This window comes from Pygoscelis adeliae, unplaced genomic scaffold, assembly GCF_000699105.1.
Source record: "Pygoscelis adeliae isolate BGI_AS28 unplaced genomic scaffold, ASM69910v1 Scaffold156, whole genome shotgun sequence".
Classification (NCBI taxonomy): Eukaryota; Metazoa; Chordata; class Aves; order Sphenisciformes; family Spheniscidae; genus Pygoscelis; species Pygoscelis adeliae.
Genome location: NW_008825016.1, coordinates 4,103,644 through 4,117,763, shown reverse-complemented (window position 1 = coordinate 4,117,763; position 14,120 = coordinate 4,103,644). Strand labels below are relative to the sequence as shown.

The 14,120-nt window shown below is 37.7% G+C and overlaps 1 protein-coding gene across 1 annotated transcript in view; it reads left to right on the top strand.

The window, feature by feature from the left end:
- The window catches only part of CDC16 (cell division cycle 16), a 22,792-nt gene extending 12,972 nt beyond the window's left edge, over window positions 1-9,820 (top strand). The window contains exons 11-17 of the mRNA XM_009326302.1: window positions 234-359; window positions 1,117-1,269; window positions 1,881-1,944; window positions 3,699-3,760; window positions 5,943-6,078; window positions 6,996-7,086; window positions 8,217-9,820. Of these exons, the coding sequence (XP_009324577.1) occupies window positions 234-359; window positions 1,117-1,269; window positions 1,881-1,944; window positions 3,699-3,760; window positions 5,943-6,078; window positions 6,996-7,086; window positions 8,217-8,482 (898 nt within the window). The 3' untranslated portion in view covers window positions 8,483-9,820. The remainder of the gene's footprint in view (window positions 1-233; window positions 360-1,116; window positions 1,270-1,880; window positions 1,945-3,698; window positions 3,761-5,942; window positions 6,079-6,995; window positions 7,087-8,216) is intronic.
- Window positions 9,821-14,120: the final 4,300 nt, after the last annotated feature.

Here is a 14,120-nt window from a genome sequence, read left to right as displayed (position 1 = left end):
CTGTCCATGAACAGCAGCAGAAATAATACAATGAATTCTTGAAAATGTGTGATACTTTTAAGTGCTAAACAGTTTGAACTTTTAAAATTAACTTTGTTTACCATTGGTCATTACAGAAGATTATCTTAATAGATACCTAACTATGTGGCATAGCATTGCTATGTAAGTAGTCATCTGCAGCCGATGAAATGTAATTTCAGATGTGTTTGCTTGTGACTTGCTCTTGTTTTTAGCAAAGCTACTACACTTGAGAGAACCTACGGACCTGCGTGGATAGCATATGGACATTCATTTGCAGTTGAGAGTGAGCATGACCAAGCAATGGCTGCATACTTCACAGCTGCACAGCTCATGAAAGGGTATGTAAAAAATGTCATATTCAGAAAAATTAAAATTAATCCATAAATAGCGTAGAATATTGACCTATATCCCTTTGAACAGTAGGAATACATTTGCAACAATTATCTGGTAGAGAACAAAGGAGAGAAAAACCCAAATAATTTCATCATCTGCATTTATTAACTGCATTATTTGTGATTACTGTTGTGATTTTATAAGTTCTAAAGTCAAGATTTATATTTAGGTAATTTATGTTCTACCTGAAAGTCCTCTGAAATTTTTGAATCATGTTTGTCATACCAGGTCATAAACTGCTGTATAGTAATATCTTGAACAGCTGTTTCATGCTGTGGAGAAGGTTGTAAAATGAGTAGTGGACTGATCATGTCATATTGCATAAAGGAGTGTTGTATTTCATTGTAGTTATCGGTAAATCTGATCCCTTTAATTATTACTTCTTCCATATTGCATTTGTAAATGAAATGTATGAAGGAAACTGGGGGGGGGGGACACACCTCAGAACTAACTTAAGGACTGAGAAAATGTAATTCCAGAGCAAGTTACAATTATGTATTGGAGTTCAAATTCTTGTCAATAACTAACAAGGATGTAAAATCTTTTAAACTGCCCTTTAGGTTAATACTCCATTTAAATCAGCTTTTACTTGGATGTACGTAAACATATGCACACACAGTTGGCATTTCTTTATAGCTTGCGACGCCATTCCTGATAAATGCCTGGTTTTGTTTTTTTTGTGGTTTGTTTTTTTTTTTTTAGGTGTCATTTGCCGATGCTCTATATTGGACTGGAATATGGTTTGACCAACAACTCAAAATTAGCTGAAAGGTTTTTCAGCCAAGCTTTAAGCATCGCACCTGAAGATCCTTTTGTTATGCATGAAGTTGGAGTAGTTGCATTTCAAAATGGAGAGTAAGCTTGCAAAAATAGGATTAAATACAATCTTAAACATGGACTATTCTGAAGTGTAATGTGCCAATATATATACTGAAGTACTTACATTGAACTATAGTTTCTTCTGGTTCTAGTTTATGTGGTGTTTACCCTAAACCCTGGCTTTCTACATTGTTCTTCGTTGTTTAAGATTGAACGAGGAAAGCATTTAATGCTTGAGGAACATGCAGAGATCGATTTTTATCTTGTGTGTGCCTGTCATTGGGTAGTCGCATGTCTTGAAAAGGCATCTGTCTGCACACACAAGTGCACACATGCTATAAAGTTTTGTACAGCAAAACATTTTGTCAGCTCAGGAGGTTCCAAATATATTCTCAAAAAACCCTAACAGATACAAGAACTATTTAGTGAATATTCTTGGTTTGCTTCTGATTTTTTAACTTTGTCTTGTTAGCTCTTAGAGCACATGCAAAATATAGCCAAACATAAATTACTGTTTTTTACATCTAATTTCACTCAATGACGAAATAATGTCAAAGAACTGTTCCTTGTAATACCATTTTCTCATACTGCTAATGAAAACTCTTCACTAATTTACTTTTCTTTCCTCCCACCCCCTCAATTCTTAGCTGGAAAACTGCAGAAAAGTGGTTTCTTGATGCACTGGAAAAAATCAAAGCTATTGGAAATGAGGTATTTTTCCTAATAACATGCACGATCATAAATCTGTAAAACTCCAGGAAATTCTATAATATCTTGTGACAAAATATGCTGTGCTTATTTTAAGATTGAAGCAATACAATATAAATTTGACTTTAAAACTTGGGCCATCTACTTGTAATTGAGTATGTTGGGTTTTTAGAAGAGAATCATCACACATTATCTTCAGTGCTACAGGAAAAGGCAAAAAGTATGTTTCTATATGAAATTAAAAGAAAAGAAGCATTGGCTGGAGAGTGGAATCCAGGTCTTGTTCTCAGTTCTGGGTCTTAGTAGGCCAACGGTTCTTGACCTGAGGGTGGAACTGGGTACACGTGTGAAGATGGCTTCTGCCACCTTAAGTGTTAGCCATTTCTTGAATGACTTCCACTTTGGACGTAATCCTGTAGGTGTGGATTTGTTTTCTTTCTACCACGTAGAGCCACTGTGTGGGAATGGGCCCAGGGATGCTTAACTAACTTCCTGAAAGTAATCAAAATAATCACTGGCCAAAAGTTTGTCAGGAAATGTGCTTGTAGTTCAGGCACTTTTGTGAATCAAAAATCCACCAGTACAACCCTGATTCCTCAAATGCTGGAACACACAAATGAGTTCGTACCTATCGGTAGTACTGTTTATTTTATTTGTGTGTTGTTACCTTGTCTAAAGAAACACATTGTACTCAAGTAACTTAAGATGCCTTAATGAAAGCAGTACCACCTTGTGACAGGCTTCTTGTGAATTTTCTCAATTTTTAGCTTAAATTTAGTTAGAGGACACCACCTCATGCTACTATAACTGTTAACAAAGCATCTCCTACCAAGATAATGAAACTGCTTCTAGAGCACAATAAGCCTTCTATAAAGTGGAAAGTGCTGAAAAAAACTATAATCTTCATGTGGACAAGGCACACATTTACTAAAACAAACTGCGCAGATACTAATTGATATGCTCACCAATACAAATAGGGTTGTTCTGTTGTAGTTAAAGCTGTTTTGTTGTTCATGCGAATGCTACAAACTTTGCAGATCAGGCTTAAATTTACGCATATGCCTACGTTCTTTTTTGTGTGGCATTTTTCTTGTTTATTGAGAAGAACTAAATATGAACATATCTATAAACACACAAATGGAAATTTAGAATTAGAGTGGGAAACACCTAAAACACCTAGAGATACAGAGATACTCTTACATTGTTATAAATCGCAAATTCATAACACAATCCAGTCCAAATGGGTTTTAATTTCAGCAAAAAGTGTTTTAAGGGTTTTGTTGCCTTCTGTGTGACAAGATTGACACAGATTGTCTTCTGTGTGCCTCGTAAATGAACTAATTTATTTAAAGCACATGAAGTTAGACTATGAAGACAATAAAAAGACCTTCAGTATTTATGATTATTTTACAAACGCCTAACTTGGGGGGTCTTCAGTGCTCCTAGGCTGAGAGACTTGATGTGATTTTTAGTTAAGTAGAAAACAAATCTTGTTTGGTTTGCATCCAAGTTTCACTATCACTGACCCTGTAAAGAAATTTAATTGGGTTTGGGGAACAGAAAAAATTGAAAAATGAGTTATTGAATGAATGTTTTGAGCTTAAATATGTGTTTTGAAAAGAATTGAAAATGCTTGTGATTTTTCTTGGTCATGAATGAATTGCCTTGTTCATTTGTATGTTGTTTTTTTAAAGTAGACAAAATTCAATTACAGTCTGGGAAGCTGCAGTTATTTGAATTGTTGCATTATTTTGCAGGTAACAGTTGATAAGTGGGAGCCTTTATTGAACAACTTAGGACATGTCTGCAGAAAACTCAAGTAAGCAGAGAGTACTGGCGCTACATTTATCTGGAATACTACACAAATGTGTTTTCTCTAGGCCTAGTTTTCATTTATATCAAGATTACGTACCACACGAGAGCAGTGTCGAAGCACTTTTTAACAACAAGATTCCCTAAATCAGCTTGTGAACGTAAACGCACTAATTGCCCCTCATATCTCGTTTACTACACACAAGTTAAAGTACTTAATATAAAAGCCTTTCCTTAACTATTGGTTGTTATTAGAGGTTTGGTCGTAGGCTCTTAAATTCTTGTATGGGTGTGAATTGTAACTGGCTACTGTCCCAGTCCTGACAAACTTGAATATGTCCACTGATTTAATTAACACAAAGGTGGTTTTGTGCCAATTAATTGCTTGGATCAGTGCTTATGTTTGGGGGGGGGGGGGTTTATTGAAGAGAAATATTCAGTGACATTAACATAGCAATAAAGTATTACTTTATGGTTTTATGAGAACAGGACTATTTCACATTTAATTTTGTATTTCTGTTCTAGGAAGAGAAAAAGAAAGTACAAAGTACATATGCAAGCTTTAACAGGTTTAACATAAAGAAATGTTTTCTCATTAATTACCTTAATCTGATTTTAACCAGTGTTTTCTTTTGTTTAATCAGTGCCATATCTTTTTTTTTAGTGTCATGGTTTTATTTGTCCAATTGGTGTATACTATAATTTTTGTTTTAGAGCTGCTAATGGGAATGTGACTATGGTGGATATAAGTTGTACTTCTGCTTTGGCTTTGGTAGTAATTGCTTTGTGCTTGAATTGCCAATTAGTCTTCATTTTCTTTATGAAATACAGATGTATAATAGTTACCCCTTCTGCCAAGATCAAACAAAAGGCACTGCTTCTGGAATCTATTAATGAGTATAATTGCAGGTTTTTTTCAAATACTTGTTTCATTTATAATTCCTTTTGTCTTTTTTAATTTCTACAATAAGTTTTACTTATTACTAAGTAATTAAGTACTAAGTTACTAACTTAACTGCTTACATCACACTTAGGACAACTTGCACTGTAGTATTTGTTTGGGTTCAGAAAGCCAACCTAATGTATTTCTACATCCTTGTAAACCATCTTTGAAGAAAATCAAGTCGAGAATTTAGGCAGCTGTACATATGCTTTGACAACATAAAAAATTCTGTAATAACTAATTTACTAGTGTTTGTAATACATGATATTGCTATTATGAAAAAACTTACTGGATATATGTCTACTCACTAGCATTATGTGGTTGAAATTTGAAAGCAGCGTATTAAAATATAGTGGTAGTTAATTGGACAGGTAAATACCATGAGTGAAAATAAACCTCAAATCATGTGGAAGTTTTGTGCAGCGAGCAAAGCGTTGCATAATTTTTCTGCCTCAATTGTTACTTAATGCCTTCTAACAACTTCATGTGTTGCTGTTTGCGTAATTTCATTATAACTGTAGACATTAAAATTTCTTCTGAATAGACAATTGCTATCTTTATTTTTAACAACTTGGTACTAGGATGCCAAATGTAACCATTTGATTTTTCAGAGTAATGCCACAATGTACACTTAATCCTTGTTTTATAAAATAACAAATGCAATAAGCAGTCTAATTAATGGATAATTTTCAAAGAAAGGGTGGCTGGTATTTGAAAGAAATTACGGATATGTGTAACTCTTCTGATAGAGACGGTAGCAAAATGGAGGTGACAAAAGTACCGGTGTATGTTGCACTTAAGGGTTGTGAGATTTCTGCCCAGAGAGCTTTTTTCACTTTGAACAATGAGTGATTTAGTCTCGTTTTGCTCCTTCGCTCCCCTGGGGAGGAAAATGAAAGCTACAGAAAGCAAGCTAATGTTACAATGAACAGCATTAAACATCTAAAGCAATTTACCATATCGCATTGCTGAGATCATCTCCAAATGGGGCCCAGCTGTAGGCAGCTGTTGTGCTACATAAGGGGAACACAGATTTCTCAATTACGTTGAGGAAGAAAATTGTCAATATCCATGAGTCTTTTGTGCATTCTATTATGTTCAGAGTATGAAGCAATAATTTTTAAGTTCTTGCAGGATTGCGTGCTACTGAGCTAAGCAAAATACTATATATAAAAAGATATGCTACTTTAAAAACACCTTTCACCCCGAAGCTTACTAATAGACCTTCTGTACTTAACCCTAACAGGAAATATGAAGAAGCACTGGAATACCATCGCCAGGCTCTAGTACTCATTCCTCAGAATGCTTCTACTTACTCTGCCATTGGCTACATACATAGTCTAATGGGCAATTTTGAAAGCGCAATCGACTATTTTCATACGGTATGTAACTGCCTTAAATTGAAGCGCTGGTCACAGATTCTGTTATTTACTGTTTCAGTCTGGTTTGGTTTTAGAACAGAGAACCAGCACTTCATCCAGCCTCCAAATTAGTGTCTATTTTATAATCTTAAAATTTTTTTGAAGTCTTCCTAAGTTTTCTATTGATTCGGTAAGAAATGGCCACTTTGTGAAACTTAGTAGTTGAATCCTTCTTTGTTATAAATTAATTGAATTTCATAATTGTCATACACATTTTATGTACATAAACTTCTCATGCAGCTGAAATGATTTAAAATACTTCCAGCCTATGCCTTGAAGTAGCAATTTTACAGTAAGTGCAACATTTAAAGATACACTATTTTCTGCTGTCTCAGATCTATCTTTATTATATGATACTCATGTATTATTATTGCAGGACGGTTTTGGTGATTTCACGTTTTCATAGAGTAACAGTGAATTTTCCTCCATTGAATTTTCAGCATTCGAGTTGATTGGCCTGAATTTAGCTGCAGTTCTATTTAACTACAAGCTTGTATTACATACGTGTAGTTGTAATTACTTTAAGCATGTCTCAATCTATTTTGTTATAGATTGTAGCTTAGCTATACAAAATTAACTTCCTCACAGGTTTTATAATCATTATTTTAGTAGTATGTTATACTTCATGATTTGTGAACGATTCTCTGTCTGTATACGTACCCTTTTCTGGTTTTGTTTTTGTGCTTTGCTTGCTTACTACTTCAGCCAGTTCATATGACAGTATTATTTTGGTTGTGCAATGTTTGGCTTTTACAGTGAAGACTATGCTCTGGTAGCATTGTTGAGCAACAAAAAAACAAACTCAGAACCACTGTGAGCTTAAGATGTAAATGGTTTTATTTGCTACTGAATACTTTTTACTGTTTTTTTTTTAATAGGCCCTTGGTCTTAGGAGGGATGACACATTTTCAGTCACAATGCTTGGACATTGCATAGAAATGTATATTGGTGATTCTGAAGCCTACATTGGTAAGTCTTTCACTTACGTGACTCTTAAAGTCATTGGGTCCTTTGAGAGGAGTCGTCTTCTTACACCAAGAAAGACTGTCTATCATTACCTGGTTAACTTACGAAGTAGAGAATGTTTTTGTTTATTTGGGTTTTTGTGTTTTGGGTTTTTTTAAATGGCTAAATGACTCAGAACTTACCAGCAATTGCAGATGACCACTGTTGTTCGTAAGCAACATGACAGTAAATTCTTACGAGTAAAAAGAAAGGAAACACTTCGCCATTGGAGGTGGTAATGGTTCCTTTTATAGAAAATACTGATTTGTGGCAGCTTAAAAACCAAAGGGAATGGGGAAAAAATAAAATAGAAATAGGGAGTTAGAAAATCAGAGGACTTGATTTCAGCTAATGCTGCTGCAGAGAGATGTATGCAAGGCATTTTCACCATGTCACAACTCTGCTCTGTGGAGACAGGATAAATTCTTCTGCCTCCAAAAATAGAGCTTTACATATGGTAAAAAAAAAAGTGCTTCATAATGGTAATACATTATATTGCCATAGTTTGAAAAATTCTATGAAAGCTTTCTGCCCAAAAAAACCCCTTTATAGCGACGTATTTCTGCTTCATTGAACCTACTGATTTATCTGTAATGAACACAGTTGATGTCCTGTCAAGCATGTTAATGAAGCTGAAGCCAGTAAAAGCCATCTGTGTGCTCTATTGCTTTTCCTGCAGATTTTTCACACAATTGAAGCAGATGTTTCTTCTCAATATTGTCTTGCTCCATATGTAGTCAGTTAACACATCTGGAAGAACCATGCAGCTGTGCGATATGCATTAATGCAAACCATGCTGTGTGTAACTTAAACAACAAAAAAAACCTCTTAAAAAATTGGGAAGGGAATTGGCAATTACTTCTAATAACAGACTTTTGAATCTGAGTTGTACTTCTTACATTGTGCTTTTTTCAAAGAGGAGGCTGCTGTATTTTTTCAGAACAACTCTATTCAACTTCAGTCATTAAGCAGCAACAGCTCCTGGTTGATCTGAAAGCAGAGTATCATAGTAGTTTCTGGATGATAGTTTCTTTGAGATGCATTTGGGGGGGGCATTTACTTGGAATAAACTAATGGTTTGACTGTTTTCCTAGGAACAGAGATCAAAGACAAATTAAGATGTTATGACTTTGATGTACACACAATGAAGACATTAAAGAACATAATTTCACCTCCCTGGGATTTCAGAGAATTCGACATAGAAAGACAAACTCTGGATGAAAGTGGCATAGTAACATTAGAGACGTCACATCAAAGGAAAAGTACAGATACCAGTCGCCCATTGGAAGAAACATTTGAGATTGAAATGAATGAAAGTGATATGATGTTAGAAACATCAATGTCAGACCATAGTACGTGACCATAAACGCTGGTAGAGAGCTCATTTTGTCTAAGTGTAATATGTTTGTTTTAGCATTTTTGTTATGGTGTTATAATTTCAAGAATTTGCTATTTTTATATGAATTCAAACTACTACTCTACTTAACACCGGAGAAATAATGCTTGCCTTAAGGATGATTAAGAAGTATACATGATGGACTATTTCTACAAAATTAATCATACATGATGAAGTAAAAAATAAAATCACTTTTTTTTAAAACTGTTTACTGATCCATGTGTCTGCCATTAGTAAGACTGTGAAAGTTTAAAAGTAGTGCTTTACATGGAACCATTAACAATGTTGTTAAATTGAATAGCCAGTCTAATATAGTAGCATTGTGGCTTCTGAGTTTTCATCCTGTCTGTGAGGAATGCTTTCTTAGTAAATAGACCAAAAAAAAAAAAATCCATGAAGTTTTATACTTACTACTTTATAAACATGTATTCCTTTAAGGAGCAATTTCAATGGTTTTCCATCATTTGACTCTAATTTGGCATACATTAAATTGATGACAAAGCATGTTACTTTGTTATACTTTCTCCTAGTTATTAATTTCAGTTCTTTATCATTATTCTATATGGTATTACTGAAAGATCATTTAAGAACTGCTTTCGGTAAGCTGACTAAACAAACTTGAATGGCATAAACATTAAGATAAATCAGTCTGACCTGCAATTAGAGTTACAATAAAGTTGCAAGCCACAGTGTACTACTGTAGGGACCGCAGTCATTCTCTTTACACAGTTGTTTTGTCAATGCAAAGATTAACTGAATAATACACACACGATGTTTTTACAAGTCTCTAAAGTGTGGTATTTTTATGTCATTGGTTCACTGAAAAATGAAGTAGTAAAGCATATGCCTCTGAAACAGAAGCAGTGATTTCTCCATCCTCTAAACAGGACAGGTCTGTTTTCCTTCTTAGCATGAATGTTGAACGTATTTTGTGTAAATTTTTCCCTTCCTTTCTCTTCTTGCCTTTTCCACATGTCACTGTGTGGGGCTTAAAATTAAAAACTTAATGCTACAGCCTGTCATAATATTTTCTTCTGTGACTTCCAGCTGAGTTTTGGCATTTAATGTTTAGGATAGATTTCCTGAAGTTTAGTAGTCCAGACTTTAGTGTGAAGTACTTCAGAACTCAAGAACTAGCAATTTTTCTGTAGACAAAGATTTTTCATGAAATACAAAAAATGATTTTTGTTTTAGTCAGCTAAATAAAATCATTGGTCTAAAATGTAATTTCTACACTCTATCTCAGTACATTTGTGTTAATATTTAAACATGTATTTTCAATTATACTTGTAGCATAAAACATATGTTTGGTTATTGTGATATAATTTTCATCCACTTTATTGGGGTGAGGTATAAAAAAACCCTGACATATTAGTGCGATTCATTAAGTATTTCCTATACCTTTTTTTGGCACTTCACGTAACTAAGAGGAGACAAGGCCTGAATCCAAGTACTTGTATTGAAACCTCGCTGTCATTTTTCCTTTCCTGCAGTCCATCTGTCTTGATTAACGGTCCTCTTAAAGTAAACATTGTCTGTCTTAAAGTTTAATTTTGCCAATGAATGGATATCAAAGGATGGGCTGATACTGTAAACTTTTGAGTGATTTTTTTAATTTTGTATAGTTTTGCATAAAGTGGAAATTATAAACTACTACTACACATCCCGCTACATCTGTCTCATGGCTCTTTGAGTTCTCAGTGGCCAGGTTCTGAATCCTAAGGAATATACACTTAGTAGAGACCGCTACTTGGAAGAAATTGATAGGTGGGAAGGCCTTCATTTATCTGAGGATTCTCACTAGCCAATTCGAGATACCTGTTAGTAAATCAAAATGCTAATTTTCCTTTTTCCTCTGTTTTGCCACATTATTTGCTTGCTGCGCTGCTCAGACAGACTTTTTTGCTGTGACTGATTATCTTCGTTCTTTGGCTTTTTTCCTGATAGCGCTCTCATGAATCCCCATCTGCATCAGGGAGACTTCATTGCATCAGTGCAGGCCACATACATAGTTTGAATCCAGGGTGTTGGCTGTTTTCTACGTGTCTGTGCATTACTGAACATGGATTCAAGTTCTAGACACACCCACACTTTAGAAGTCAAGGGTATGGAGCGAGGAAAAGCTAGGGGAGAGTCTGTGTTTTAACAGCAATTCTACATGCTCTCACTGTTCAAACCTGGTTGGGCCCAGGAGATCCCCTTGCTCTCCTGTGAACAACCAACACAGTATTGTAGAGAAGCCTGGTTCTGTCCCAGTGACGGCGGCAATTGCTCGGTGGCTCCACAGAGGGACTGATAGATGCCCAAGTTACCATTCCATACATTAGAACGTACAGATTGGAGTATGTGTCCAGTGCAGAATTCAATACCCATCCCATATGTTCTTAGACATCAGAAAGTAAGGTAAACGAAAATGTTTTACTTCCTAGTTCTAAAGCGCTTCACCCAAAGTTGCATGTTCTGAAAAACGTGGCATGAGCCATGAGTCTCAAGTGGAAAAGTCTTTATCCAGGCAGAGTGTGGGGAAAAAAAGAATCATTCAGGAAGCGTACGCACCTCCTGTCCAGCTGTTGGGTCTCTTTCCTTCAGTGTGGCTGGCTAAAAAGCTCATACAGAGGGCTTGCTTTTCTTTTGGTATCTGGTAGTTTGTGTGCGGTTCAGGTGACTTCTTACGTTTGAGGTAAACTGAAGATTTTTCCTGGGCACACTAGAAGACTCTGGCTAGTTGACTCTACAAGGAGTATGTCTCAACAGCCACTGCGTTAGGCAAGTCTCATCCCTTAAAGGATCTTTTGGTAGTTATTTTTACATCTGTGCTTATGTATCCTGAATGATTGTAACCAAGAAGACCATCTCATGGATAAAGTGACAGCAAAGGCTTGTTGCTGTACACAGAGCAGCCAGAAGGCTACTGCCAACAGATTCTCAAAGAGCCGAACTCCTTTTTCTCTATAACCTTTTTTTTAATCCAGCATAAATAAATGTAGTTTTCTAGTAAGACATCGTGGCAATTTCTACATGGAAGTTGGCAAACAAGTCTTCTAGCAAATCAGGCCTTTTGTCTAATGTCAGGCATGGATATAAGCCTCGGGTTGTTTCCTTTTTCCTATGTTACTACTGTTTCCATTGACAAAATACTTTAAAAGGTTGATAGAAGTTATTATTTCTTCCTGCACTCTCCAGTTATGATCTGATGGTATGTCAGCTCTGATGACAACACTGGTTTATAGTATTCCTGCCCTGCCCGTAGGAATCTACTTACCCCTGTGCTACTTCCTCAGTTGTGGTAATATCAATGTTTGTGGTTATGTTGTGAATCAAACCAGGGAACTGGTCCAGCATTTAAAAATCTTTTCTCTATCTGATCATTTCTCCAGTTCAAAGACAGCAAACTGCTGCTGTGTTAGTGTCATCAGTGCGGCAGAGTGGTAGGAGTGGGAAGAAACGGGTGGAATAGCGAGAATGGGTGTTGCTATAAAGGCAGCGTATCATGACACTGTGCCTTGGCAGGTATCTGCTGGAGGTTTTTTGGCTGGCTGTTGCTGGCCTTCATTGGCATTAAAAGTTACCTAGAAAGAAACGTATGCAAAGTGTCCTGGATTGTGAATGACTTTTCCTGGATGTCAGAGGAATTCTTGATATGACTTGGCTCGGCTCCCAGCCCTTTAGGCAGCTACAGTTAGGTTAGAGCTTGTGAGCTGGTTGATGATGTGCGTCTCTCAGACAGGACTTTAGGAAAAGTTTCTCTCTCCTCCTTTCTCTTCTGTTCCATCTTTTGATCTGCTCTTGTTCTGCCCAGATCCTTGCCTTTGCACCAGCAGCTCCTGCTGTGCCCTAGTCTTCCGCACTTCCCAGCACTCGTCCTACTCCAGTCCTGCTCTTGCCTGGACTCTGCTTCCTAGATAGTGCTCGGTGCCTTTCTGGGTTATTCTGACATTCTGATCTTCACCCTCGCTCTAGTTAAATTGAGTATTGTCCTTGTCCTCATGAAGTCTTTGGTTATTAATTTTTGTCTGACTTGACCCCAAGTTTTTGACTTTTGCTTCAAGTCATTGCCTCAGTTGGCTTTGGCCACTGGGTACAAGGGTCCAGCACTTCATCAGGTTGAGTAGCTTATCCACATGTCCCCAGAAGAGACATCCTCACTCTGCCACATAACCTGATCTCTTGCAAGGATCAGTCTTGTCCCAGAGTGGGGTGACCTGGCTGTTGCCTTAAAGGTTTTCAGAATAGGTTTGAAAATCCACAAGATATTTCCACTGCAAATCGCTCCAACAGTTTCTTCCCGGGTACTATTGCCTAAAAGATTTGAAGAGAAATAACACATTTCAGAGTTTCCTTGGCCAATGCCACCTGCTTTTATTATTCTGCATCAAATCATGTATTTCCTTTGTGTTGTGGACAGCTGTTTGAGGACCAACAATGCAGCAGCATCTCAAGATTTGCAATGACCCTGTGTATTCTGCTTAAATTGCGGGCATTTTTGCTCATTCTGTCCAGTTTCAGTAGCTCCAGAGGAGTCCATTGGTATACCCATGACATGTGCCCTTACTTAGGAGTTTGCTGTGCCTCTGTCAACAAGCCTAGGAGAAGTAGTCCAAGATATCGCAACTCACCCAGGAATTTCAAGAAACTTTTTGGATCTAGACATTGCAAAATTTGTTGATTGCAATCTAGGACTGAATAAGCCTTGATCTCATTGATGGGTCAGTACTTACTTCCAGACCAGCCACCTGGAAGACCAGTTTCCCCTGGGAGGTCTCAATTCAGGGACACCTTGCAGGTGAGAGATTATTCAAGACTTATATTGCTATGTTGCTATATTGCTATATTGTTCTTGTCCTTATTCTGCTCATTACTGGTGACCTCCCCAGGGACTTGCCACTGCCAGAGACCAGCCTGCAGCACTGTCTGACTCTACAACCACTCGTACGTCCTTATTTGATACGTTTCTCTTATCCGTTAAGACAAATCAGATGCCAAGCATCTACCAATATTTGACAAAAGCTATTGGGGTTGATGCAGAAGACCACAGGATGTGAGGCTCTGTAGGAGCAAGAGCAGCAGCTGAAATTTGGAGAGCCAGTCAGAAAGGCAGGGAGACATCAGCCAGAACTCTCAAGCCTACTGCATGGCCTGGGAGGCTGAGGCTGCTGGTGCATTGCCTGGGTGCAGGCACTGCTCTTCTAGGTTGACAAGATATTCCCTGCAGGCACAAGGCTCGTGAGCTGATGCAAGTAACGAGTAACGGCCTCTTTTCCCTTTTCCCACCCTGTTTTCTCCCCAGGACCTGGCTAGCTTTCAGGCTCTGCATCCCAAGGTTCTGGGTGACACATCCCCGAGGTGGCTGTAACCATCCTGCTGTACAAGGCAGAGGCAAGGCCATGGCAGAGGGGGGCCTGAGCCAGGCCTCTGCAGCCAGGGCTACCGGGCAACCGTGGGTCTAGGTTGGGGCCACCAGAGGAGGGAAATGGACAAATTCCTCTGTCCTCCGCTGCCCACCAGCACAGTGGGGGCCCCCTGGGGTTCCTGAAAGTGTCTCTCCCCGCCATCAGGGAGGAGGGGATGGGGACGGGGACGGGGACGCGGACGGCGGGAGGCC